The sequence below is a fragment of the Thermobia domestica genome, chromosome 11 (assembly GCF_964235325.1).
Source record: "Thermobia domestica chromosome 11, izTheDome1.hap1.1, whole genome shotgun sequence".
NCBI lineage: Eukaryota > Metazoa > Arthropoda > Insecta > Zygentoma > Lepismatidae > Thermobia > Thermobia domestica.
In genome coordinates, this window is record NC_137464.1 from 42986501 (window position 1) to 43012941 (window position 26441).

Here is a 26441-nt window from a genome sequence, read left to right on the forward strand (position 1 = left end):
TGTTGCACAGTACGGAGAGCATCTTCTCAGTGTACAGTGTTGTCGGATTGCGACAAAGTTTCGTTTTGTTGCCGCTGTTTTATATTGACTTTTATTATTATTGTTGTTGTTTAATTTGAATAATTGTTAATGTTTGTGTTAAAGCTCTTTAAGTAGCATTTTTATTTATTTATTTATTTATTTATTTATTTATTTATTTATTGTCACTCGATCTCCATGTCTTTAAATTTGGCAACATTGTTGGTGTACTTCAGCTGTTTCAGCTTCCTCAAATGTACGCTCGGAAGGCAGCTGCATGAACCGTACCGGATTCTTAAGGGGCGCGGTGACTCAGTGGTAGAGCGTTCACCTCCGCTGCTTGGGGTCCCTGGTTCGATTCCAGCTCGCGCCGTGTGGACTTTGTGGGGGACAAACACCGTGCTCGTGGGTTTTCTAGAGGTTCTTCCGTTTCCTCCCACTTTCTTCATTCCACCATTTCATTCATTTCTTATAATCACCGTCTCCTTTAGCCTAACTGGCATAAGCGTAGGACGTAAAACAAAGATTTCTTCCGATGCGTGAATCAAAGCAGTTCTATAATTGGTGTAAAGCCCAAGCTTCACAAGTTGTCGCGGTCTCTATAATTTCTTCGAAAGGTGGGTTACTAGTTCTGATTTCGTAACGATTAGTACCTGACATATAGATTTCTCCTTTCAGGTATATTTTAAGTCACATTTAGTTCGATCTGTGTCACAGTGAACGTCACTTCACCATTGCCTTGTACGGCATTCCTTCAACTCTCTTTGACCTTATAGTTTCGAGCTGTTGTCAACAGATTTTGCTAAAAGAAAATCATGCTGCAGATAAATTTCTTGACACCAGCGAAAGTTTTCCCTTTAGAACAGTAGCGAAAGTGAAACACCCATTCTTGTAACTTAAATCTGATTCATTTGGAATATTGTTTAGAGTTAGGCAAAGTCTCCCACCATTCATTCCTTTTTATCACACTTTGCGTTCAACTTGGGGTGCGGCTTCTGTAAATAGACCATAGAAAGTTCCGATAAATTCCTTCAACTTCCTTATCAATCAGACACATCTTAATTATCTAATATTACAACTATTTTCTCTTTGAATTGGAGAATGGTTAATGAAAACAATATAAAAGTTGGAATTTATTTTTATCATGCATTTATTTACAAATAAAGCTATATACAACTTTCTTGTATTCTTTTCGAGGCAGTGATTTCAATTTTGCGCAATGGCATGGTTTCCATGGGGCAGTTCGCCGTTACCCCTTTGTGTACCTTCGTATTTGGGATCTGGAAAGAAAGAAAGAAAACGAAACATTATTGGTACTTCAAACTGAAACTACATGTCGTAATTTAAAAATTAATTTAAGAACGGCATCCGGTGAAATAATAAAAAAAAAGTAGCAATATGCATTTTTAAAAATGTACAGTACATTAACATTTCGACCTCTACGGAGATTGGGTTTACTCTTCCCAGCTAGTAATCATACCACATATCTGAATATCGTTAATCTGTTCTTAGAATTAGGCAATGTATAAACAATAGTGCAGAAATAAGAAAGAGGGCTAATAGTTAGTCATTTTCCCCATGTAAGATTTCAAGACACCATTGGGTTTAATACAGTGCTAATTATAGGTTTGCAGTTAATTTAATAAGTATATCATGCTATAGATATTGGAAATTGTATATAATAAAGACGATACCTCGATTGCTGCAAGATTTTGTGATGACCTTATAGTTATTATCACGGTTTGAAAGGAAAGCATACAGTATATACCACATCACAAATGTGCAGGAAAGAGCCTTAACCAATATTCTAAATACGAGGGCCAATCGGAAAGTAATCAATGATTGGTTAAAGAAGAAACACCAAAGTAAATAAGCAGAATTTGTTATATACGTCTGGACACTATTTCTTTGATCTATTTTTCAACATGGTTTCCATAAACATTCAAGCACTTATTATATATCTGTACTAGCTTAGAAACTCCATACGTATCAGCTTAAAAATCTCCCGCCTGTGCCTTGAGCCAGCCTGTGTGCTCATCTTGAAGCTCTTTATTATCACCAAAGCCTGGAAATTTGTGGAAATTCATCGGAAAGCTCTGAGATTGTGAAATGTCGATTTTAACGAATTTTTCCATCAATTTTCTGAACGACTTTATCAGTGACCACTGATGGCCTGCCACTTGTCTCTTCGTCATGAAAGTTTGTTCCTCCACTTTTAAATAAACGAATCCATTCACGAACAACTTCACTCATCACACTTGGTCCATACATGGCATAAAGTTCCCGATGATAGTTGCTGCCGAATATTGTTTTACCGTAAGAAAGCGTATAACAGTTGGCACCTCACACTTGGCGGGGTTTTCTATTGCAGCGCATATTTTAAGACACTACAACACAAAAGTGGAACTAGTGTTCAGACAACCTTCATTCTAACACGGTTCGATGCAGACTGATCTACCGTGCACGTCTGTGCAAAGATGGTAGCACTGCCTCCTACTTCATGCACAGTGATCAATCGGAATTTTCTTTCCAAAAGCACCTCGTATTTTGCAATTTATTAAAATTCATATTTGGCTAGAGTTCAAGAAAATATTAATTTTCAATATAATTTTTGAATATGCATATGAAAGGATGAGGGATTAGGTAAAATTAAAATGCAGGTTTAAACATTTTTATCAAATAGATTTACCTAATCCCTTCTTCTTTGATATTTCTAAAAAATCAACTTCACTTTAACGATATCTAGGGCGCTCAGAGCACAATGGAATCACGATAAAACCGAAGTTGTAAAAAAAGCAGATTAAGTTTGTATGCTAAAATTAAGTAACCATACATGGAAAGTTATCACTGTTTTCAATACACCGTAAAAGCTGTTTACAATATCTGGACGTGAATTAATTAAGTGCAGAAAGGAACTTTAGATAGAGATATTAAAAATATGTCCAAAATGACCAAACATGGATTTGATTTTTTTGTGCATTCAACGCCCCATAGTTCAAACCCTGCTCCCGCCAAGTGAACTTTGTGGTGGACAAACACCGTGTGCGTGGGTTTTCTCGGGGTTCTCCCGTTTCCTCCCACTTTCTTCATTCCACCATTTCATTCATTTCTCATAATCACCGTCTCCTTTAGCCTAACCGGCATAATCGTGGGACGTAAAACTCAAAGATTTCATTTCATTTCATTTTCAACGCCCCATATATGATTGTAAGACATAAATTATGTATAGAAAAAAATAAATTTAAAAATTACAAGTATTTCGTTTTCTACCCATCATCATTACTAAATATGAAGTTAAGTATCATATATAGAAGATTCGACTAATTCATAAGTATTAATTTACGTGTTTTGGACGAATTTTTGGCACAGCTATGGGAGAAACATGGGGGTTGTATCTAGGAATAATTACAGGAATAAGGCAGTAGTGGCTCAGTGGTATAGCGTTCACCTCTTGTGCGTGGCGTCCTTGGTTCGATCCCAGCTCGCGCCAAGTGAACTTTGTGGTGGACGAACACCGTGTGCGTGGATTTTCTCGGGGTTCTCCTGTTTCCTTCCACTTTCTTCATTTCACAATTTCATTCATTTCTCACTATAACCGTCTCCTTTAGTCTTGTCGGCGTAACCGTGGGACGGAAAACTTCAAAATTTCGTTTCATTTTATTTTCAATTGCAGTAATTACAATTTTATGGTACATTTTGCACACCAAGTGACTGAAAGTACTGTTGATAAACTTCTTGAATAAATTAAACTTATTGAATTCTTCCGTGTCTATATGGTTAAATATATGCACATTTTGTGCTCGAGGATTGGGTCAGATTTCGATATAAGCTCGTGTGTTTAAAATCCCATGTTAAGCTGCAGGTTCACGTCTCATAGCCTCGGTGCTGAAAGGGACGTTAAACTGCAAAACGAGAACAATAAAAAAATCGAGGTGAATTTTATGATGAAAATTCTGTCAGTTTTAGACGTCAGAGTTTCACCGTAAATTCTCACGGAACCTCCTCAAAAAATTACATAGTTTGTTAAGTCTTGATATGAGAACTTTTAATAACTAGTTTTATAGAATAGTTTACGTTTAATTTACAATATCATTGTAGTATTCCTATATCTTAAAAGAGCTTATCTGCGTCGGTCCCACTTGTTCACTTTCTCAAAATATTACAGAAATTTCAGAGAATAGTATTAAAGTTTCGTAATTTGCAAATAAATACAAATCCAACTCTCTAAAATGTTTACAGTATTATATGTCCGTTGATGACGCAACTATAAGAGCTCTGCTAGTATTATCGAATAGTTCATAACAATATTGTGAAGTAATGATTTTGAGACAGCTTTCAACCTTGTTCAGATCGTCGTCTAAGCCCTTATCTGCTACAATTACTTTAATGATCTTTTATTTTTATAGAAATTAAGAATAAAAAATATTTCAATACACAGCATTTTAAGTGCTAAATAATTTACGTATTGTTTGCATTATTCTTTGGATTTCTGGAATGCATTAAATTAAACACTAAAATAATTGAAAAGTGTAAAGTAAGTGATGGCAGGAATAATGCGCTCCCTTAGCATTTACTCAAAAACTCAACACCTCAAAACAAACTTACACGTAAACACAAACGATTGATAACATTTTTTGAGAGCTCAGAGAGGTGAATATATTATACACACCCGTTGATGACGCAGTTGTAAGATCTCTGCTACTATTATCGAATAGTTCATAATAATTGTGAAGTAAACAGTTTTGCGTAATCCGTTACTAGAAATTCTCATTGAAACAACAAAATAACGTGAACTATAAAGAAAAAATATGAGATTTCTTCACGGAATGCTCTAAAATTATGCTGTGCAAATCTCACATCCGCATATTACCAAATATTTCATCAATTCAGAAACAACAAATCAGATTGAGATTGTTAAGAAGATAATTCATGCCGTTAAATCAAATATTCCTAAAACGTAGTGAAGGATATGTTATTACTTCGTTGCAATATGCTTGGAAAAATCTAAAATAAGTGTGATATACCTCTAAAAACTTGCCTAATTTATGGAATGGATCGTTTATTGCATAGTGTGTTGAAGAATATTTATTCTTGTATTCAAGGAATGGTAACTCACTTAATGTACGAATAATGCAAAATGTACAAGAGTAACTGCTCTCGGTTATTTATTTGTGTTTTTGAACATTTTGAGTTCAATGTTTGAATATGTTCTAACTCATTTCATTAGTAGGTGTATGGTCGAAATTTTATGTATGAAAATTTTAGTATGAAAATTTTATGAGAAGTCCAGACAACTTTTTGTTGATGTTCTAACCCTCCTGAATAAGGATTACAGTGAATCTATGTATCTAAACCAGATACATTTCCATTACTATATACTGTGTTAGCAAACCTAACGCAGAAGTTATTACTAGGCAAGCCACATCAACAATTTCAGTAGTACGTGAACGTTCAAAAATTTGGTAATCTAAATTTAGGATGCCTAAACATTTACCTAAACAAAATTTATATCAAGCAAAGGCTTATTTTATCCTCATTTCAGATTTTTAGTTCAAACCTTCACGAAAACTTCAAACTAGAAAAGTTGAATTTGCTGTGGCTGCGATTCAGAGACTTTTCAAAGAGAATTAAATGATTAGATCTTTTGAATAGGACTGTAGCAGTTAACTGCTTCATTCAGTATTAAATAGGTTAGTGGAAATATTTTAAATAGACTGATTAACATTCCTGCTACTATTGCATACGTTCAACATTTTGTATGTATTAGTGAATGTTTCAAATGAATGGTTTTTACAGAGTTAGAACAAGCTATTTGCTTAGATTAGGTAAGGTTTTAACCCAGACAACATACCAAAAATTCTTTTAAAAAAGTTGAAAATTCGTTCCAAAATAGTGACATGTTGAATTTTAAAAGTGAATATAATCTATGATATTAACATGTATACACTTCCACATTTATGAAGACTTATTACTAATCGATATTTAGACTTCATTAATGTATCAATATACCATACTCGTAAGATTGTATTTTGTTCACTATTCACATGGCTGAGAAACAATGTTGTTATAAAGTTAGTTTGATACCAATGATGTTGTCTTAAACAAACAGCTCACAACTCAATCAAGAGACAAGGCTATTTGTTTCATTTGTTTACAAATAGAGACACAAATGAATTGATGAACTGTACCCAAATGAACATGTAAATTAGTTGCCTTGCAGGTATGAATTGTTGTTTTATTGAACAGCATATAGTCACATCTCGGGAAGCTTGGTCGTGACTATATTTCAACGCCACATAGTTTACACTTGATCTTCAGAACATTCATTTCTTCAACGAGGATCAGAAACGAAACTTCAACAATAGTACAGGATAATGATTATCAATATCATAGCAATTATTTAGTCAGTGATAATAATGTTATTTACAATACTCACGTATCAATACATACATAATAGATGCAAGTTATAAAAGAAACTACTGACATTAAACTAAATTTCTTGTTATATATCTTACACAGAATAGCAAATGTACTTAATTAACCATTGTACTGAGCTAAAGTTTGATAGGTGAGAATTCACTTTTTGATAAATTTGAAATAGTATTATATTGCAATTCTCTAATTTTCAAATTTTATACTTTCGAGCTACTGAAGAAAAAGCTGGCCTCCCTATCTTTACTATGGTTGTTTGACAGCTTCAATATACTAAGTAAATTATTTAGAGCCTACGTAGAGAAAATCAACAAAGCAATCATGATGGAATTACGTGTTATGAACTTTTATATTATATTATATTATATTATATTATATATATATATATATATATATATATATATATATATATATATATATATATATATATATATTATTATTATTATAACAATAATGGGAACGCGGTGGCTCAATGATAGAGTGCTCACTTTTGGCGTATGGGGGTCCTTGGTTTAATTCCTGATCCTACCAAGTAGGTTTTGTGGTGTACAAACACTGTGTGCGTGGGTTTTCTCGGTGATCTCCCGTTTTCTCCCAGTTTCGTCATTCCACCACTATCAGACGTCTCGTTATCACCGTTCCAAATAGCCTAGCTGCATAATCGTGAGACGTTAAAATAATAATAATAATAATAATAATAATAATAATAATAATAATAATAATAATAATATAGTTATCTGTTAGTAATATTTATACCAAGAATTGAACCAAATCTCAAGAAATGATATGAAAATGAAGAAAAATTCTAACTTGTAGAATTCTAAATGAGTACAAAAACTTTATATACAGGGCGTCTCGAAAGTCTCTTGATATAGGGTAACTCTATTATTATCAGAGTTACAATAAAATGTAAGAAGGGAAACCGTCTCTAACTATAATGTTTTCAATCTAAAGTGAAGGATTTTTTAAAAATTGGATTAGCGATTTGGGTTGTACACTCTTTATGAGCCCAATGTTAAATGAAAACGCAACATTGCCATTTACCAGGAAGTGGATAAATTTTGTAAAACTATGGTGAATGAGGACTGGCCATCAACACGTTAGCAGCTTCATTCACTTATGTTGTGCGTCCAGGTAAATGGCAACGTTGCATTTTAATTTAGAGTGTACATTGGGCGCTAAAGAGTGTACAACCCAAATGGCTTGTCCGATTTAAACAAATTCCTTCACTTTAGATTGGAAACATCATATTTAGAGACGGTTTTTCTACTTACATTTTGTTGTAAATAATGACAATTACAGAGTTACCCTATGTCAGGGGACTTTTGAGACACCCTATATATATATATATATATATATATATATATATATATATATATATAGGGGTTGGACAAAAAATCTAAAAACACTTCATACAGGACACGTAAGTTTGGCCCTCCACTGTACAACATGTGTTGCGGTTGCCGATCGCTTTTTATCTTCAATGCATCATGTAGACCTTCCTCTTCCGTCAGCAGTAACCAGTTCACCTGTGAGTGCCGTGGTGTAAAAGTGGTGCCGTAAAATGGGCCACCTGACAGACTTCCAAAGAGGCATGATCGTTGGTGCCTGTCTGGTTGGAGCTTCAGTGGCAACAGTGGCCAACATTGTGCATGTATCGAAAGGCACTGTGTCCAATGTCACGAAGGCATGCACAATGCATGGGCAAACAACGTCTGCAAAGCACAACAGTGGTCGAAAGACAATCCTGTCAGATAGGGACCGGATAGCATTAAAACGGATTGTAGCAGCTAAAAAGAAGACCACTGCAATGAATATTACGTCTGAACTCAATTCCGGCCTACAGAACCCGGTTTCATCGAAAACAGTGCGACGGAAACTTCATAAAATGAAAATTCATGGCAGGGCCGCTATCGCCAAACCCCTGGTCACAGCAATAAATGTGAAGAGGCGTATCCAGTGGTGCAAGGACCACAAGGCGTGGGCTCATGAGCAGTGGAAACATGTAATGTGGTCCGATGAATCTACCTTCACCTTGTTTCCAACAACCGGTCCTGTTTACGTATGGAGAACACCGTCGAAGGTCTATGATACAGACTGTCTGCTCCCAACTGTAAAGCATGGGGGTGGTTCTGTTACAGTATGGGCAGTGATATCGTAATTTTCGGCAGGTTTCAAAATAGCCCTGCACGCAAAGATGAATGCTAAGGCGTATGAGGCCATTTTGGGGGACCAGGTTCTACCCATGGCCCAATTATTGTTCCCTGATGGTGATGGCATCTACCAAGATGATTTGGTACCCTGTTACGCTACAAAAACGGTGAAATCATGGTTTGAGGAGCATGACCAGGAGCTATCAGACCTCTCCTGGGTAACACAATCACCAGATTGAACATCATTGAGCCATTGTGGTCTGAGTTAGAAAGGCGTGTTCGGTCTCATTACCCTCACCAGCATTCCTTAATGAACTGGAGTATGTTTTGGAGGAACAATGGTACTAAATCCCACACACCACGATTGAGGAGCTGTATACGTCCATTCCACGTGGGATCCAAGCTGTTTTGGACGCAAAAAGAGGCCCCATACAATACTAAGTATAATTTTCACACGTCTGCAAACGTTTTAGATTTTTTTTGTCTCCCCACCTATATATATATATATATATATATATATATATATATTTTTTTTTTTTTTTTAATGACGCATGAAGTACGTAATATATCATTGTTGTTATAATGCTATGAGTAAATAAAAATAACATGATGTAAGTTAATATACCCTAAGGTAAGGTTAAAAGGAGAACTTATGAAACACTTCGAAAACTTGAATTTTTAAACTCTGTTACGTTGCTGGAAAGTAGCGCCTATGAAACATCATTTTTATGCTTGCTTTACAAAAATGAATTACTTCATACCAAACTTTACAGAATCATTGTGCATTGTGATACATCTGTAATAAAGTATAGTTAGTATTGCATTTTTAATATGATTCTCTTTTAAATAATACATTCCAATTAAATATATAATAATAAAACACAACACAAGATAAAAATATGTGATAATATACGAATGCATCTACATACGAGATAAATACAGGCCATTTAATTAAAAAGTGACAATTATATTTCACATTCAATGCATTTAACGTAAACATATACTCCGGGGAATATATTTGATTCAAACTTCACTCAAAACCTAAATTGATATTCTGAGAAGGAAAGTGCAAATTTCTAAGATCATGCATAATCCATTTTAAATATGATATTACTTTAAGGACCTTTTTATTACTACTACAACTACTACTGTAGACATGGATATCATAGGTGTCTTCCTGTTAATAACTATAAAATACATTTGCAGTGAAATTACGAATTTAATAACAATAATATTTCATGAGGTAAAACAATGCCGTCCGACTAAGTTACGTTACATAATACAAAATAATTTGTTAGCACATCTGGAGAATAGAGATGATAAAATGCTTCACTGTTTACAACGTTTCAAAAATAATTTACCGGTAAACTATTCTTAATGTTTGATTCAATGCAGAAGTGTATTGCACAACTTGTTCCTATGATCTATCAGCGAAAGATCCTAAAATTGAATTACGTTCTAGTTTTGATGCCACAAAGGATTTTCATATTATGTGGACTGCAAACATGATTTATCAAAAGACTACGGTATCAGAATAATATATTCTAGTATCAATCTCATACATCAAGAACTAATCCAAAACTATTCATAAGGAAGCTAAATATTGCACATCCTTAAATATGAGGTACCACAAGGCTCAATGTTGTCACCATCTCTATTCTGTTAGCTAATTAGCCATCATAGCAATCAGAAATAAGCATTTCTCCGCTATATGTGCCAATGATGAATGTTACAGCCTCACATGCTCTAGCTTGAATCATACAATGATACACGTTGCCCTGTCCTTCACTAAGTAAAAGTAAAATAAATTACTTTCCTTTGATCTGAAGAATCAGACCCTGGCTTAACGATAATTTTAATATTCTTTGAGTAGTTTATTTCCCCAGCAATAATTACCATCAACATTGGTTAAACATATAGAATTATGGTGCATTCTAATAATTTTGTACTTCTGCAGTGTTTAAACATAATTTTGCCTTAAAAGACTGACATACTAAAAATAATACAAAATTTACCGTTTCTCTTTTGCGTGTTTCGCTTGTTGAAAGGAGATAATGAAATGCAAATTACCACAAATATAGATAATGTTATTCTACAACAGAAAATATGAACCTAAAGAATTTTCAGTGTTGCTATCCATAGAAATTACAGTGTTGCCACAATAACATTTCCCCAAAAATCTTAATTAAAGCAGAGACTAGAGGAACGAACTCAACTGCATTTGATTACGTATCATGTTGTCTTAGAATTCTGTGAACTATTTTTTTAAAAATATAATTTTATTTAGTTTTTAATAAACAAAATGGTTTTAACATACAGTTAATAAAATTAAATAATAATGATATTTAAAATGTAGTTCACAGGATACCAAAACAACATGATACAATATCAAATGTAGTTGAGTTCGTTCCTCTAGTCTCTGCCTTAACTTAGAATTTTTGGCAAATGTTATTATAGCAACACTGTAATTTCTATGGATGGCAACACTGAAAATTCTTTAGATTCATATTTTCTGCTGTAGAATAACATTATCTATGATTATTGTAAATTGCATTTCATTATCTCCTTTCACTTATGAAAAACAAGCAAAAGAAAAATGGTAAATTTTACATTATTTTTAGTAAGTCAGGCTCTTAAGCAATGATAACCAATGTTAAAAATCAAACATATTTATAGTTTAAGGGAAGTAGGTTTGTTTACATTATGTAATTGCATTCACAATACACAAGCATGAAGGAGATAGGATTTACTTTAAATTACATTTAAAATATTACATTTAAAACATTAAACATGAATATTATTAAATACAGCTATTTTTTTTTTTTTTAAAAAAAGAAATATTCTTAAGTTTAAAATACATTTAGACAACAAACATACCACCACCAACATTCATTTATTGTTTAGTATAGAAAGTGAGATAATTGGAAATAAGAGAAAGTGGAAGAAGAAGAAGAAAGAGTTTTATAAAACATTCCACAGATTTTTTCTCCATAAAACCCACTGACACCATAAATAAACATGCTTGAAAGACACACAGAGAGAACTGCGATAGTTGTTTTTAGTTTTCAAGCCATATTGTCTTTTAACATACAGAAAATATAGATGGCGGTGTACTTTCAAAAGCATAGATATTACACACTTTTTTGTGTTTATTTTAATTGCAAAAGATTTAGGATTTAGTATGTAGATTTCTGGGCTTTCGGTATCTATGGCCATTTAGCCCGTCTCGTTCGAGAGATGACGTCTTCGGCGAGCACACTATCCGGAGAAAGGGAAGTAAGAAAGGATTGGGGAAGGAAGGAAGCGGCCTGAAACTTTTAATTTAGGTATTACTCCGGCATTTGCCTGGTGTGAATGAGGAAAACCCAGGAAAACCTCATCCAGGGTGGCCGGCCTGCAAAAGCGTTTACACTTTTCGACCGAGTGCGCCCACCGGGAATCGAACCCGGAACCACTCGTACCAAAGGCGAGAGGATTTAATTGCAAAAGAGATTGTATCCTTAATTATATAAAATATATTAGGCGAAGTTATTAGTAGGAAATTTTAGCCTGCAAGGTGCATAGAGGTGCTCACTAGTAAGTCATAATAGGTAATGATATAAAATCATAAGTGATTGGTTACTTTGACTACTCTATGGTGTGGTCACTGGTGGTACTCATTGGTCGGTCATAATAGATAGTGGTAACAAAGAACACCTCTTTGGTTACTACCGTTATGCTATGTTGTAATAGATGGCGTTTGTCATTTGTGAGTTATAATTAATAATAGTGACAAAGAATACACCATTAATTACTTCCACTATGCTAGTGTGGCAAATGGCAGTATACATAAAATATAACTGTATGGAGAATCTGAGATTGGTTACTTCCACTATAATATTGTGGTAAATGGCAGTGCTCATTGGTGAGTCATAATGGATAATGGTAACCAAGTATACGTGATTGTTTACTTCCGCTATGATATGATGTGGTGGGTACATTCACCACGCCATACCAAATGTCTATTCAATAACACTAATAAAAAGCTCTTGGTCTGTACAAATTGCTGGTTAGGGGTAACATTCAATAAAGTTCGTCCAATTTTATTGGGAATTAACTTTACTTTAAAATTAAGAGCTTTGTTATATATCACTAAGGCCAAATGACCCATGTTAATCACCAACATATCACCACATGAATTGAGAGAACTCTGCAGGAAACAAAATCCTGGGTTATAATTATCATTTTGGAATGATAAAATTTTTGGTGCGCCCAAACTAACTTGAAATATCACAGGAGTGGTTTCCATTGCAGACAAACTCGTACTTTTTGTTCGTTTAAAGTACTGTTATGTCCTTATGCAACATTAATGTCCTATTTGCCTAGACTATTCCTCTATGGCAATGAGAGTAATTGAAGTTTCCCTCGAATAATACTGTATAGTATATTTTGGAGTTTTATGAGTTACCAGTGGAATCATGATGTACAGAACATAACTGAATGTAATAGTTTCTTCATTTTCCAAGATATGGCATTAGTAGCTCTCAAACTGTGAGCGAAGTATTGTTGTATATGGAACCATACTACAGTTTTCTTCAATGTTCTAAATTTCACTGAAATGTGCCAAACACGTTATTCGGAGGGAATGCTTCAATTATTGCTCTATTCTCATTTCCATGACTTGGGAATTCACCTAGTCTTTAGCAAATAGATGTCTGGGGTACGCCGGTGGTAAATGCGGTGAGAGCATAATATTCACTATATTACTTCCTGTGTGTGTCATTATATCGAATATCTAGATTTAATGATTTGATTTTTAACATCATTTTTCAGCACTAAGGCTATATGAGGCGGGACCTATTATCTAAACTGCAACAAAGAACACTACTTGGGTTTCTATCAAAATTAAATTTAACACCAAAAGTCCAATGCGGGAGCACGGCCACAGAACTTGATCACGAAGGAATACTCCAGAATGCTTAACGTCACTTAAATAAGTCTACAGTGGTCTGGTCCATAGTGGGGTGTAGGGGGAATACGGACAAAATCTCGCGGCCGAAACATCGCCGCCCAAAATCTCGCCGGCCGAAACCTCGCGGGCCAAAATCTCGCCGGGCCAAAACCTCGCGGGCCAAAATCTCGCCGGGCCAAAACCTCGCCGCCCAAAACCTCGCGGGCCAAAACCTCGCCGAGAATGAAACTTTTCTTTAAAATTTACCCAATGAGTTTCTTAATATGCAATTTCACATTACAAATAATAATAATAATAATAATAATAATAATAATAATAATAATAATAATAATAATAATAATGATAATAATAATAATAATAATAATAATAATAATAATAATAATAATAATAATAATAATAATAATAATAATAATAAGATACAAAACATCGTGTGCGTGGTGGGATTTCTCGGGTTATTCCCGTTTCCTCCCACTTTCTTTATTCGATCATTTCCTTCATTCTGGTCATCTACGTCTCCTTTAACCTACAGGGCATAATCAAGGGACGTCGTAAAAACTCATATTATTTCATACTTTCATAAATATTATTAGATTTTTCTTAAAATTTTAAGTTTTTGGGTGTTCCAAAATTCACGAAACTAACCCTGTTAGTTGTCATTACTTTCCTTATGCAGACTTTCTTTCCCTATAACCAGTTTAAAAACATCCTGTCGCCCTACCTTCACATTGAAATCCTCTAATACAGAAATAGAATTTTCATATGGTATCGCGGGACTTGGTCAAATACCCGTGATACTTCTTCTGAAACAACGTCTTTTATACCGTCATCCTTATCATCTGTTGGAACATTTACATTTTGGTCAGGCGAGATTTTGGGTATGGCGATATTTTGGGGCGCGAGGTTTTGGAATACGAGGTTTTGGCCCGGCGAGATTTTGGCCCGCTAGGTTTTGGCCAGGCGAGGGTTTGGCCTCGCGAGATTTTGGCCCGCGACGTTTTGGGCGGCGAGGTTTTGGCCAGGCGAGATTTTGGCCCGCGAGGTTTTGGGCGGCGAAGTTTTGGCCAGGCGAGATTTTGTCCCGCGAGGTTTTGGCCAGGCGAGGTTTCGGCCCGGCGAGATTTTGGGCCGCGAGGTTTTGGGAGGCGAGGTTTTGGCCAGGCGAGGTTTTGGTCCGCGAGATTGTCGCCGCGAGGTTTTGTACCCAAACCAAAGCAGGGACCTATATAACTACCTCGGGACTTGAATCGGGTGCACCTGGTAGTGTAGATCACCATTAAAGATAATCTCGAATTATATAAAGCACTTTCTGAGAACTTTCCTAATAAGAACAAAAGTTAGATAACATTCCTGATACAGACCCCGCAGCCCTGAGCAACTCTAGTACGTAAGCTAGCAATACTAACGCAAAATTTGTAGATTCGTAAGAACTCTTTATAGGGATATAAACGTTCTTTCAAGGGCACAATGAATTAATTTGAGATCTTTAAGTTGTATAATGTGTACAGAGTAGCAAAATACTAACAAATTTCTAATTACACGATTTTCTGTGTATAATTGGGATTTAATTCCCTTTGAGCACTACCTGAGTTGATACCAGCGACGTAGAATGATTTTCTGCTTAGGGAAGTTTTTGTCCGTAATGTGTTATTCTTAATATTTTGGCTCATTCTTAAGTCATTAATTTTGTATTAATACATTATTATGCATACTCAGAAGCTTAGTTTTCTCAGCTCTCATGAACGCTACGCCCCTGTTTTATATGTACACTACAAATTAGGTACACAACATAATACTACTCTTGTTGGGTAGATTCTACAATGTACAGTTAATATTTAGCTTTGATTCAATTAAAGGCGAAGTTCAGGCGAACTATCGCAATGATATGGAGTGGGTGGATTGAAATTTATAGTCTCTTTCCAGCACCTAACCATGGTGTACAACTTCGAGTTTTTACTCCTAGATGACAAACATTTTAATCTAACAAGGGGTGCGATATTTGGAACTAGATGATATTAGGCACACTTACTATAATATTGCAAAATAGGAATGTAAACCCACCAATGTATATTAGTCTGTTTACAATGTATAATTTAATTAAGCATAATCCAGTTCCATGAAAGATAGTTAGATAATATAGAATTTTAAAAAGTTTTTTTCTGAATGACATTATTACCTTGTTTACAGTAATATGTTAATTCTACATATATTAATGTCAAGTTAACACAATAATACTCTAAAGTGTGAAAACTACATTTTTAAAGAGACGGTGTAACTTTCTGGAGACAAATTAAGTAAAAAATCATTTTTTCTAGTGATTTAACTGTTTCTATGCTTGTGAAAGTACAGTAAAAAAATCATAATTTTTTTGACAACAACTTACGCTGTTCGTTTCGTGTGTGTCTTTGGCAAGATGGCGCGGGTGGTGGTGATGGTGATGTTGGCGGGTTTGAGTTGCCGCCATGTTTAAATCTAGGTCCTCATCCTCGTCAACTTCTTCTACTTTCTTTTTCCTCCGGCGCTGCGGGGGGGTCTTGTAAATCTTCATGAATCCTTTTAACGGCCTTCTCTCTGAAAATGCGGTTAGCATACAATTAAGCAAATGTAGAAAGAACCATCCGCCGTTGGGCGCTGGCTCACACAGAGGAGGAAGTAAGTGGAGCGACTGGGGGAGAGGGTTGATTTAGAGGTAGAAAGTAAGAGGGTTGGGGTTTTTCATGGCGGTAGGGGTAGACGGAAATAACTTTCTCAAGGAATAACTCTTTTCTTTTACTTTCTCTCTCTCCCACTTGTATAACACCCCTTTTTTTACTTTTAACCCTCAACACACACACACACACACACACACACACACACGCATACATATATACATTTGCCTACTTTCTACTCAACCCCCTTTTTTTTTCCTCCTAACAAGAAGACCTTGATTTGAAGTTAATAAGATTATCATTCAAAAAAGTGACTTTTAAAAAACTACCACTCAACTCTTTATAGTGGAGAATGTTACTTTACTGTGTCGCTCGTCGACTTGGTGGTAGTGGCTGTTGCTACGAGGGAGTGAGGAATACCTTTTCGTTCCTCAAATTTTATTTGCCTTTTCCCAACCAAAACCCCTTTAGATGAAGAATGAAGGTAACGCTACTTCTAAGAGAATTTTCTCTCCTTTCTTTCTATCTTTCTCCTAGTATGCAATTCCATTTTTTTTCAAAAGTGAATAAATGTTTCATTATATTAAGAAAAGACATACAAATTGATTTTGTTTCTTTCTTTTGACGATAAGGATTAAAAAGAAGCTACATAGATGGTCTATCTTTTTATCGAATACATTTGAATATAAGTAAGTAAATTACCTTTTTTTGTAGAAATATTGAATTTTTCAGCAATAACCATTTCTAACTGGTTATATATACTAAAGGTCTGACTGGAAAGTTTCCAACTATAGTCTGGAAAAAATACGTATACAGTCATCTGGTATATTCCTTGTACTAATCTCCTTCAAGGTACAGTAAAACCTTTCAAATGGCCACTTCTCTAAGTTGGCCACCTGCTCATCTTGGCCTGGTTCGCCTTCAAAATCTGCATTTTCCCATAAGGCATTCGTTACCTATTACTCTGTAAGTTGGCCATCTGTCTATCGTGGAAGTTGGCTGCATTCAAGTACAAAATACCGTTTTGTTATTTTTTAAAAACTTTTTCGTATTCCCATATGAGATACAGATGTTCTGTATTTGTGACTGGAGAGAAAGAAGCATAGATTCTCACGGTTTGCTGTTGAGAGTCAATAGGCAGAACACTACCCTGATCAAAGGGTGCTGAAGGAAGACCTGAATAAGCAAAAGTACGTGCAGGAATTTACGAAATGATTGTACGTATTTATTTACTCTGTCTGTTTTTGGTAAAACCATTAGCTATATCGGCTACTTTCGTCAGAGGGGAGCTTCAGTAATTCCGAAAATTCTCAAGGATAAAGCTAACCATCTCAATTGTCAACTATGTATTGGCACCTGACGGTTTGTCGAAAGGTAGCCTAGGGTTTGAGATATGAATTATTTTATGATTTTCTACAAAACTTCTTTTGCTCCGAGGAAAACACTTGTTAAAGAGGTAGACGACAACTGTACATACATTAAACATTATGTAGTATTTTTTCTAGCACTGTACATTAAAGTACTGTACTCTATATACATTATCTAAAAGTAGCTGTCATGTCATTGCTTATTAAAATTTTATAATCAAGTAATACTAGAAATCCTATTCTAAAAAATACACCAATGACACTTATTTTCTGTAAGTTGGCCACCTGTCACTTTTCAATGGATCTAATGGTAGCCAACATAGACATATTTCACTGTAGTCCCCTCCTTCTTGCTCACGAAGAGTTTATCTGTCCTACCACTATGTTCTCTCACCTTGCCTAATGTCTAATCAGCCACTGATTACTGAAGTGAGTTAGCTTCTCACTATGTGTTAAAGCTGGTATTTCAATCGCACAAATTTACTTCTTTAACCCGTAGAATATAATTATGGGATCTTAATTATACAGTTACAGATCATGAAAACAACAAGTTATAACACAACATTACTGAAGAATATTTTCGTATATAAGAAACAAAATATGAATAGAGTAATGAATGGGAAAATAACATAGCAAAGCAAGATCCTTAATGCTAAAATTCTCATACGCATTCCTCGATATATGAGTGTACCATTACCGAAAGAACTGTGGGAAAGGGAGATACGAGGTTTGATCAAAGAGTGGAGTAAATTATTAGAAACAAATTAATAAGCTTACACGGAATTTGATTTAATCTCCTTCGAAGTGCTGTCCTTTGCTAGCAGTGTACTTGCTCCAACGTTGAATCCGTGACTGGAAGCATTTCTGGGAGGCTTCTTTTGGCAAGGTGTTTAGCTGCTCTGTCGTGGCCATTTCAATGTCAGGAGTAGTGTCAAAAAAGTTTTGCTTTATGCACGGTTTTAATTTTGGGGAAGATCCAGAAGTAGCATGGTCTCTAAATCTGGTGACTAAGGTGGATGTGTACAGACAGGAACACTTTTTCCGGCCAAAACCTCGCCGATCAAAAGCAAGCAAGGCGCATTTTTGCGGTGAAGGAGGAAGCCATTTGCCATTTTTAATCGGCAGTTAAAATACTTTTCACGGACCCATACGAGGTGTTTACTTCTTGGGAAAGATCACATATAATCATTCGCTTGTATCGGTAAATCATTTGTGCTACTTTTTGCAAGTTTTTATCTGTTTTTGATGTCGAAGGACTTCTCGATCGTTGCTAGTTCTCAACCGACTTTTTGACGCCTTTGAATCGCTAATACCACTTATAAAAAGCCTTCAATGCCATCGCTTCATCGCCATTGTTTTGACATTTTGTGAGCTTCTTTGCGCTTTTTTGCAGCTTAGAACAAAATTTAATGTTAGCGCGCGACAGACATTCTTAACACGTCTTCACTCTTCTGCCTCTGGAAGCCAACTACCATGCAGTATTCGTAGTTGGGTAAGAAAATTCCCCTCGAATGACACAAAATTTTCCCTTCTCTTATCAAATGTTCCCTAGTTTGTTGAGTGTCCAATTCCTATGACATAAATTATGTGATAAGATTAATTTAGTCATGTTAAAGAAAGTGCGAACCACACTTGTTTTCTTCATTTGCTTCTATTTTTTGTTACTTTTTCTTTAACTCTTTTTAAAAAAGAAAAAATACACCCAACTAACATACTTTGAAGACACACAAACACTCAAACATACATATATATATATATAAGAACAGTGGCGTATTGAAGGGGGCTTCCGCGCTTAAGGCCCCCGAAATTTTATTTACTATATTAAAGTAAACGAAACATCTCGCAGAGAATGTTCACATTTTCAGGAATAAAGTTAGCAAAGCCCCCACTGAAACAAAATCGTAAATAAGCCACTGCACACGAAATGTACTCAAATTATTGCCATTGTTTTGGTTTATTTGTGAAGAATAAAGAAAAATTTAAGTATTTATATTCGTCAATCAGTCAGTGCCAGAATTTCCCTGTTTTTTTTTTTTTTACGTTTTATTCTCTCAAATTCCCTTTTTTCCTTTTTGCTAAATTTAGCTTGAAATATCCCTAAATTAGAGAAATTTTCCTCTAACTATGAACACTGCTAGCATGCCAGAACTCGTTCAAACTCGACGTTGACTGTACCAGAGGTTTAGGCTACCAGGCTTACTAGTTGAAATGGATACAACATTGAAAACTATCATTGTACAACTATATTAACTGTACTTTTTGATCACACCTTAAATAAGTTTATTGACAGAATAGTTGAGGCTCGTATAGAAAAAAGTCTAGATATACTTTTGTTTTTCGAGGCCGAAATAAGATATACGATATTTCGGTGTTTCAAGTAGCTTTCACTCATGGGATTACCATCTTGTTTAGTAAATAACAGTCAAAGTACATTTTAAGATATTATGGGGCAGGATGACATAGAAAAGATAGCACACTGCGTTAACTTGCCTGCAGGACCATTGAGGCACACTCACACATGCGTACATGCTATGCACTTAGATCAAGCATAAATCAGCAATTCTGGAATACAGCATTTCGACAAATGGTATTTAATTTCTCGGTAACTATTGAGTGGATCTGAACTTAATATGAGGTGGGAAAGTAGCCAATATTCTAAGGAATGAGTATCACTATGTTTGATAACCGGTATCGGTCACGGACAAACTCGGCTTGTATTGTATGTGGTATTTTATTTCTCAGTATACCATTGGTCGGATCTGAACGAAATTTAGTGGACAAGTAACTGATCGTCTAGGAACTAAATGTCGTTATATTTGGTGACCATGCCTGGCCAGAGCCAGGCTCGGTTCGACAACATAAATTGCGTTCCACAACTTTGCACGACAGAAGCTTTTCAGTTCAGTTCAGCTTCCCTTGTATTCTTTGGTAACTTTTCATAATACCTTAAATAACACGGATTTTTAAATACTATTTAGTGGATATACGTATGTTTCTTTAGTTTAACGTCCCACTATGATCCAAGCCTATAGATGATAGTGATAATGATACAGATGAAGAAAATAAGAGATTTTTTATTATTACACATACGAGGGCCGTTTGGAAAGTAATCTATGATTGGTTAAAAAAGAAACACCAAAGTAGGAAAGTAACCTGGAAGTTTGGGAGGTAACCTCCGATTGGTTAAGAAAGAAACACCAAAGTAGGAAAGTAACCTGGAAGTTTGGGAGGTAACCTCCGATTGGTTAAGAAAGAAACACCAAAGTAGGAAAGTAACCTGGAAGTTTGGGAAGTAACCTCCGATTGGTTAAAAAAGAAACACCAAAGTAGGAAAGTAACCTGGAAGTTTGGGAAGTAACCTCCGATTGGTTAAGAAAGAAACACCAAAGTAGGAAAGTAACCTGGAAGTTTGGGAAGTAACCTCCGATTGGTTAAAAAAAAGAAACACCAAAGTAGGAAAGTAACCTGGAAGTTTGGGAAGTAACCTCCGATTGGTTAGAAAAGAAACACCAAAATAAATAAGACGAATTTATTATATACACCTGAAAAAGCTACTTCTTTGCTCTATTTTTGAACATAGTTTCCATAAACATTCAAGCACTTATCATTTATAAGCATTAGCTCAGAAATACCATCAGCATAAAAATCTCCGGCCTGTGGTTTAAGCCAGCCTGTGACCGCATCTTTCAGTTTCTGATCATCACCAAAGCGCTGAGATGCAAAGCGCTGAGATGCAAGCCACTTCTTCCGAGATTGTGAAATGTTGATTTTAACGAACTTTTCCTTCAATTTTCAGAGCGAGTTCATCAGTGACCACTTATGGTCTGCCACTTCTCTTTTCGTCATGAATGTTTGTTCGTCCACTTTTAAATGACGAACCCATTCACGAGCAACTCCTTCACTCATCACACTTGGTCCATACATAGCACAAAGTTCCTGATGAATAGCTACTGCCGAATATTTTGCCGAAAGAAAATGACTTGCACTTCGCACTTGGCGGACGGCTGGATGCAGACGTCTACCGCGCATGTCTGTGCAAAGGTGGTAGCGTTTCTCCCACTACGTCACGCACAGTGACCAATCGAAGGTTACTTTCCGAACGCGCCTTGTAATTACGAATAGATTTACACATTCAATTTTTTTAAAGTAACAAAATAAGAGTACTACATAGCATGTGTGCATGTATAGACGAAAATTCTGTACAAATCGGGTGTTGGCTTGCGACGCGATATGATGATATTAACCACAATTCAAGAATAAGGAAAAGGCGGCTCTGTGGAAGAGCGTTCACCTCTGTGGTGAGAGGTAAGGGGGCACGGTACAACAGTGGTAAAGCATTCAACTTTCGTACGTGGAATTCCTGGTTTGATCCCAGCTCGTACTAAGTGGGTTTTGTGGTGGACAAACACCGTGTTCGTAAGTTTTCTCAAAGATCTCTCGTTTTCTCTCACTTTATTCATTCATTTCTGATCACCACCGTCTCCTTTAGCCTAGTCGGCATAATCATGGGACGTAAAACTTAAATATTTAATTTTTTCTGGTGAGAAGTGTCTTTGACTCGATCCTAAACCATCTGAGATTATAATGTGAATCGTTTCATTGGTTTTCTAGCATTCTCATACCGCCCATTCATTTAATAAAAACCAAACTGCCATTACTGTCCGTCACCTTTAACATACAAGAAATAAACATAGAACGTAAGATAGAACGTAAGAGCTTTAGTTTACAATTTAAGAAGAACGTCTTATTTATTTCAGTGATGGCTAATTTCTAACACATTTTGCTGGCCACAACAAAATAGGAGTCACACTTGAGTGCCATTTTCAACGTTCTTTCCCGCCGCGAGGCTATGGTTCGCTAAATGTGTTTAAAAGAGTACATGGTATGAATTTTTGTTATATTTTTCGTATGCTGCTTCTTATTTCTTATGTATACTTTTAGCCCAATTGAAGGCTGAGCTGCAAATATTTGATAATATCTCTATGAAATTCGCATTTAAAAAAGCAAAATAGGCGTTTTACTTTACAGATCACGTTTGGGAAGATTAAACAAAATGTTTTCACAGCTAGAACTAAAGTCTCATTCAAGGTATATTCTGAAAGCTACAAATTTTCTGTTACACATGGAGTTAAAAACAATAAAAAAGAAAATCATACATTTTTGAGTTTTCTTAGCGGGTTATATCATGTCCGCAGGCCGCCATTTGGCCATCACTGATTTAGTTTTTAAAAATATTTTTGTTGCCATTTTTAAAGTTATTCATTATCCTAAATTTTTAGTGAACAAATACATTTAAACCCGTTTTAAATGAACCCCGAACAACGCTTTTTGCATGGTGCGCAGACGTTTCTGGCAACCATTCAATCGTGTTATTCAATTTATTTCTATATTCAAAATGTATTATATATATATATATATATATATATATATATATATATATATATATATATATATATATATATATACAGGGCCGCATCCAGGATTCTCTGAGGGAGGGTGCACCAATAACCACCAGTACATTTGAATTACTTTTAAGTTTAGGTATCTGTGATGTGAATGAGGAATTGCTTTGGAAATCCTAAGTGTCTGCTCTCAATGAATTCTTTTCCTTCAGCCTTCAGAAAATTAACTTAAACTATTGATTTTGCAAAGCTCACTGCTAGCTCCTCACTTTAGATACTGTATGTTTACAACGAAGGGGGTGCACGTGCACCTTCGCACCCACCTAAATCCGGCCCTAAAATTATTGGAAATGTTAGATTCCGTGGTATTCTGTTCAGTACAGTAAGCCTGCTATATATATAATGAACTAATGCAAGTTTAAAAAGGAAAGCTATTATCAATTAACTGAAAAACTTATAGCATATTATATCACGACAATCCAAATTTTTGAAAATCATCTTACAACACAAGTTTAAAAAAGAAAACTATCATCAACTAACCAAAACATTTATGGCATATTGTATGTTAGAAAAACTTGAGGAAGGACTGTGAAGAATACGGGATGAAATTAAATGTTAGAAAGACAAAAGCCATGGTGATTGGAACGAAGCGGTCGGTGTCAAATATACAAGTAGGAGGGGAGAAAATGGAACACGTGACTTGTTTTAGATACCTGGATACTATTATTAGTGATAACATGAAGTGTGAACGTGAAATAAAAGCAAGGATAGGAATCGAAAGATTCCTTTAGGAGGAAGAAAATACTATTTTGTGGGACCTTGAATAAAGAGCTAAGAAAAATAACTCATAAACTACTTTGTGTATAAAAGAGAAAAACCGTACACGAAGAGGTTAGTGGAAGAGCATAGAGCATGGAAGCTTCTCAGCTGGGGCAAGTGAGACAAAATACGTACGATAATGATGATGCAGGTCGGTAGCCAAGCCAAAAATGTAGAGGGGGCCCGGTAGAAGTTAGGGGGGCCCGTCCCAACCATATTATAGTTCATTTGCAAGCCTACCGTGAAAATTTTAGGGGGCATTGAAAATTTAGAGGGGGCCGGCCCCCTAGCCCCCCGTGGATACGGGCCTGTGATGATGTATCACAACAATCCGAAACTTTTGAAAATCATCTTACAATACAAGTTTAACAAAGAAACTATCATCAAATAACGAAAGTACCACAAGAAACTGAAACTTTAAAAAAAAAATAAGACACGAAATTTTAGATTATTATACATGAAACAAGGGCGGAGATTGGCGTTATAATTCTATTCAGTGTCAACTTAAATACAACGCAAGAGGGAAAAGTAACAGAATTAGGCAGACAGTTTTCGCACTTACCCTTGAACTTGTGGAATAAGGGGAGCAAAGAACGCCGAGAAAAATAAAAGAAGATTGTAAAAGGAACGAGAAAATAAGTAGATAAAAAAGAGAAAGTGTGAGAGATAGGAGGGAGTGGAAGGAAGGAAGAAGAGGGAAAGAAAGGGTAAAAACTTAAGGTCGTTAAGGGTGTAGCGAATGGTGTGTATAAAAAGCCGTCCACAAAATTAACGGCGACATTTACTGTTATTTTTACTGTCTTTGGCCCTGCCCTTAACTTTCGTCTCACCCTCACCTGACAGTCACACAGTAGCTTTCGTTAGCGAAGAGAGGGAGGGTGAGTTAGAGGGGTCATTTTGCTTGACGGCTGAGTCGGTTAAATTTGTTTTATTTACCTTTGTTCATGTTTTTTTTTTTTTTTTTTTTTAATCACATGTGCTTGCAGATTTGTATGTTTAGACATTAGCGTAGGCGTCTCCGATTTTTTTTTTTTTTTTTTTTTTACACATTGACTTTCTTATCTTTTACTACCATAAAATGAAGACAACACATTTTTAAGCAGTTAAAAAAACCGAGGCAAAAAACCTAATCACAAGTCAGCGTTATGAAATTCGTGTAATGTCACGTACAAGTTTTGTGGAGATTTCCATGTGAGTGTTTTAAGATTTTTTTTTTCCAGAACGCAAAAGAAAAGACCAAAGTACTGTAGGTTGAGATGAAGTAGTATCTAAGGGACGCTTAGGTATGTGTGTAAGGATGCTGGGTATAACCCATGTAAAGGTGGGTTAAAACTGAGCCAGAGTGTGTGTGTTTCTAACTGTATATATATAGTGTATATATACAGAAGAGCAAAAAACATTCCAGAAATTTTCTAAAAAGGTTAGCTGGAACGTGCTTTCTTGTTTTCCAGCCGGGATGCTACGTTAGCAGAAAAGCGTTAGAGCATGTGAGTGTGTTAAAGGATGTATGTCCTATGAATTAGTGTGTGTGTGTGCAGATCTGGAGGGGAAGCTGTGTCGTTTTTACCCTGGTGCAAGAAACATGGGCCGGCAATGACCACAAAGAATGTGGTGTTATGCTGCATAATCTTCTTTTACGCCTTCTTCTCCCCTTTTTTCGTTCCTTAATAAAAAAAACACTCGGTTTTTCTGGGGCTGGGTATGATAGTAAAAAAAACAAATGAAAAAAAAATCCTTTGTGTTGACTCATATGTAACAGTTCATGGTGGGCTGATACAGTGGCTAAAAAGGAAAAAAAAATGGCACGTTTCTCAACTAACCATTCCGACGATTGTGGTTTGCACTTTCTCACGCGCTAGACTCATGTATCCTACATACATTTATATTCTAACGGCAAGGATACAAATAGCAAAGCGTTTTCATATAGATCTACGAATCCGAAGACAAACGTGAAGAAGAGAGATTGAGCATTGAAAGCTATTTAATCTGAAAACATACAGCTCACAGAAAATGAAAAATGAAATCTTTTAGTTTTACGTCCCACGATTATGCCGGCTAGACTAAAGGAGACTGTGATGATGAGAAGTAAAGGCAATAGTAGAATGAATAAAGTGGGAGGAAACAAGAGACCCTGAGCAAACCCACGTACAGAGTGTTTGTCCACCACAAAGTCCACTTGGCGCGAGCTGGCATGAACTGAGGACCAGAGGTGAACGCTCTACCACTGAGCCACCCTGGCCCCTAACAGCTCAACCGAGACGTTGACAATAAAGAGTATTTTAAATATTAATGGCATAATAAATTAGTATATGAAATAAAATGTCGATGCAAAATTGTGGTGGGGATTTCTCATTTACGAACAGGTCTTGAGAAAATAGTTTCGTTGGGTAAGAGGGAATAATTAATAATAACTCTTCTGTTTTGAAATTGTCGTCTCACACTAACGCTTTCGTACGATAGAAGCCTACTATTCTCAACTCGTATTTCAGGGGGAAAAGTATCCCACTTCAGTTCTGTATCCTGTAGTAAATTTTATTCAACCTCACCTTCTTCTGGGCAATTAATCAATACATTTCAGAGAAAGCATACAAATTTAAGTGTCATTGGTGTATTGTATGCTCAAAGATTCTTTTTTAAATGTCATGTTTCTGCTT

General features: G+C 35.6%; 1 protein-coding gene across 2 annotated transcripts in view; it reads right to left on the minus strand.

The window, feature by feature from the left end:
* Positions 1-1150: 1150 nt before the first annotated feature.
* Positions 1151-26441, minus strand: part of side-IV (sidestep IV transmembrane protein) — a 980143-nt gene continuing 954852 nt past the window's right edge. The window contains exons 13-14 of one of the 2 annotated variants that reach the window (XM_081730406.1): positions 15935-16122; positions 1151-1298 (exon numbers count right to left, since the gene is read on the minus strand). In XM_081730406.1, the coding sequence (XP_081586532.1) occupies positions 1185-1298; positions 15935-16122 (302 nt within the window). In that variant the 3' untranslated portion in view covers positions 1151-1184. The remainder of the gene's footprint in view (positions 1299-15934; positions 16123-26441) is intronic. The other variant, XM_081730407.1, reaches the window with a different exon arrangement.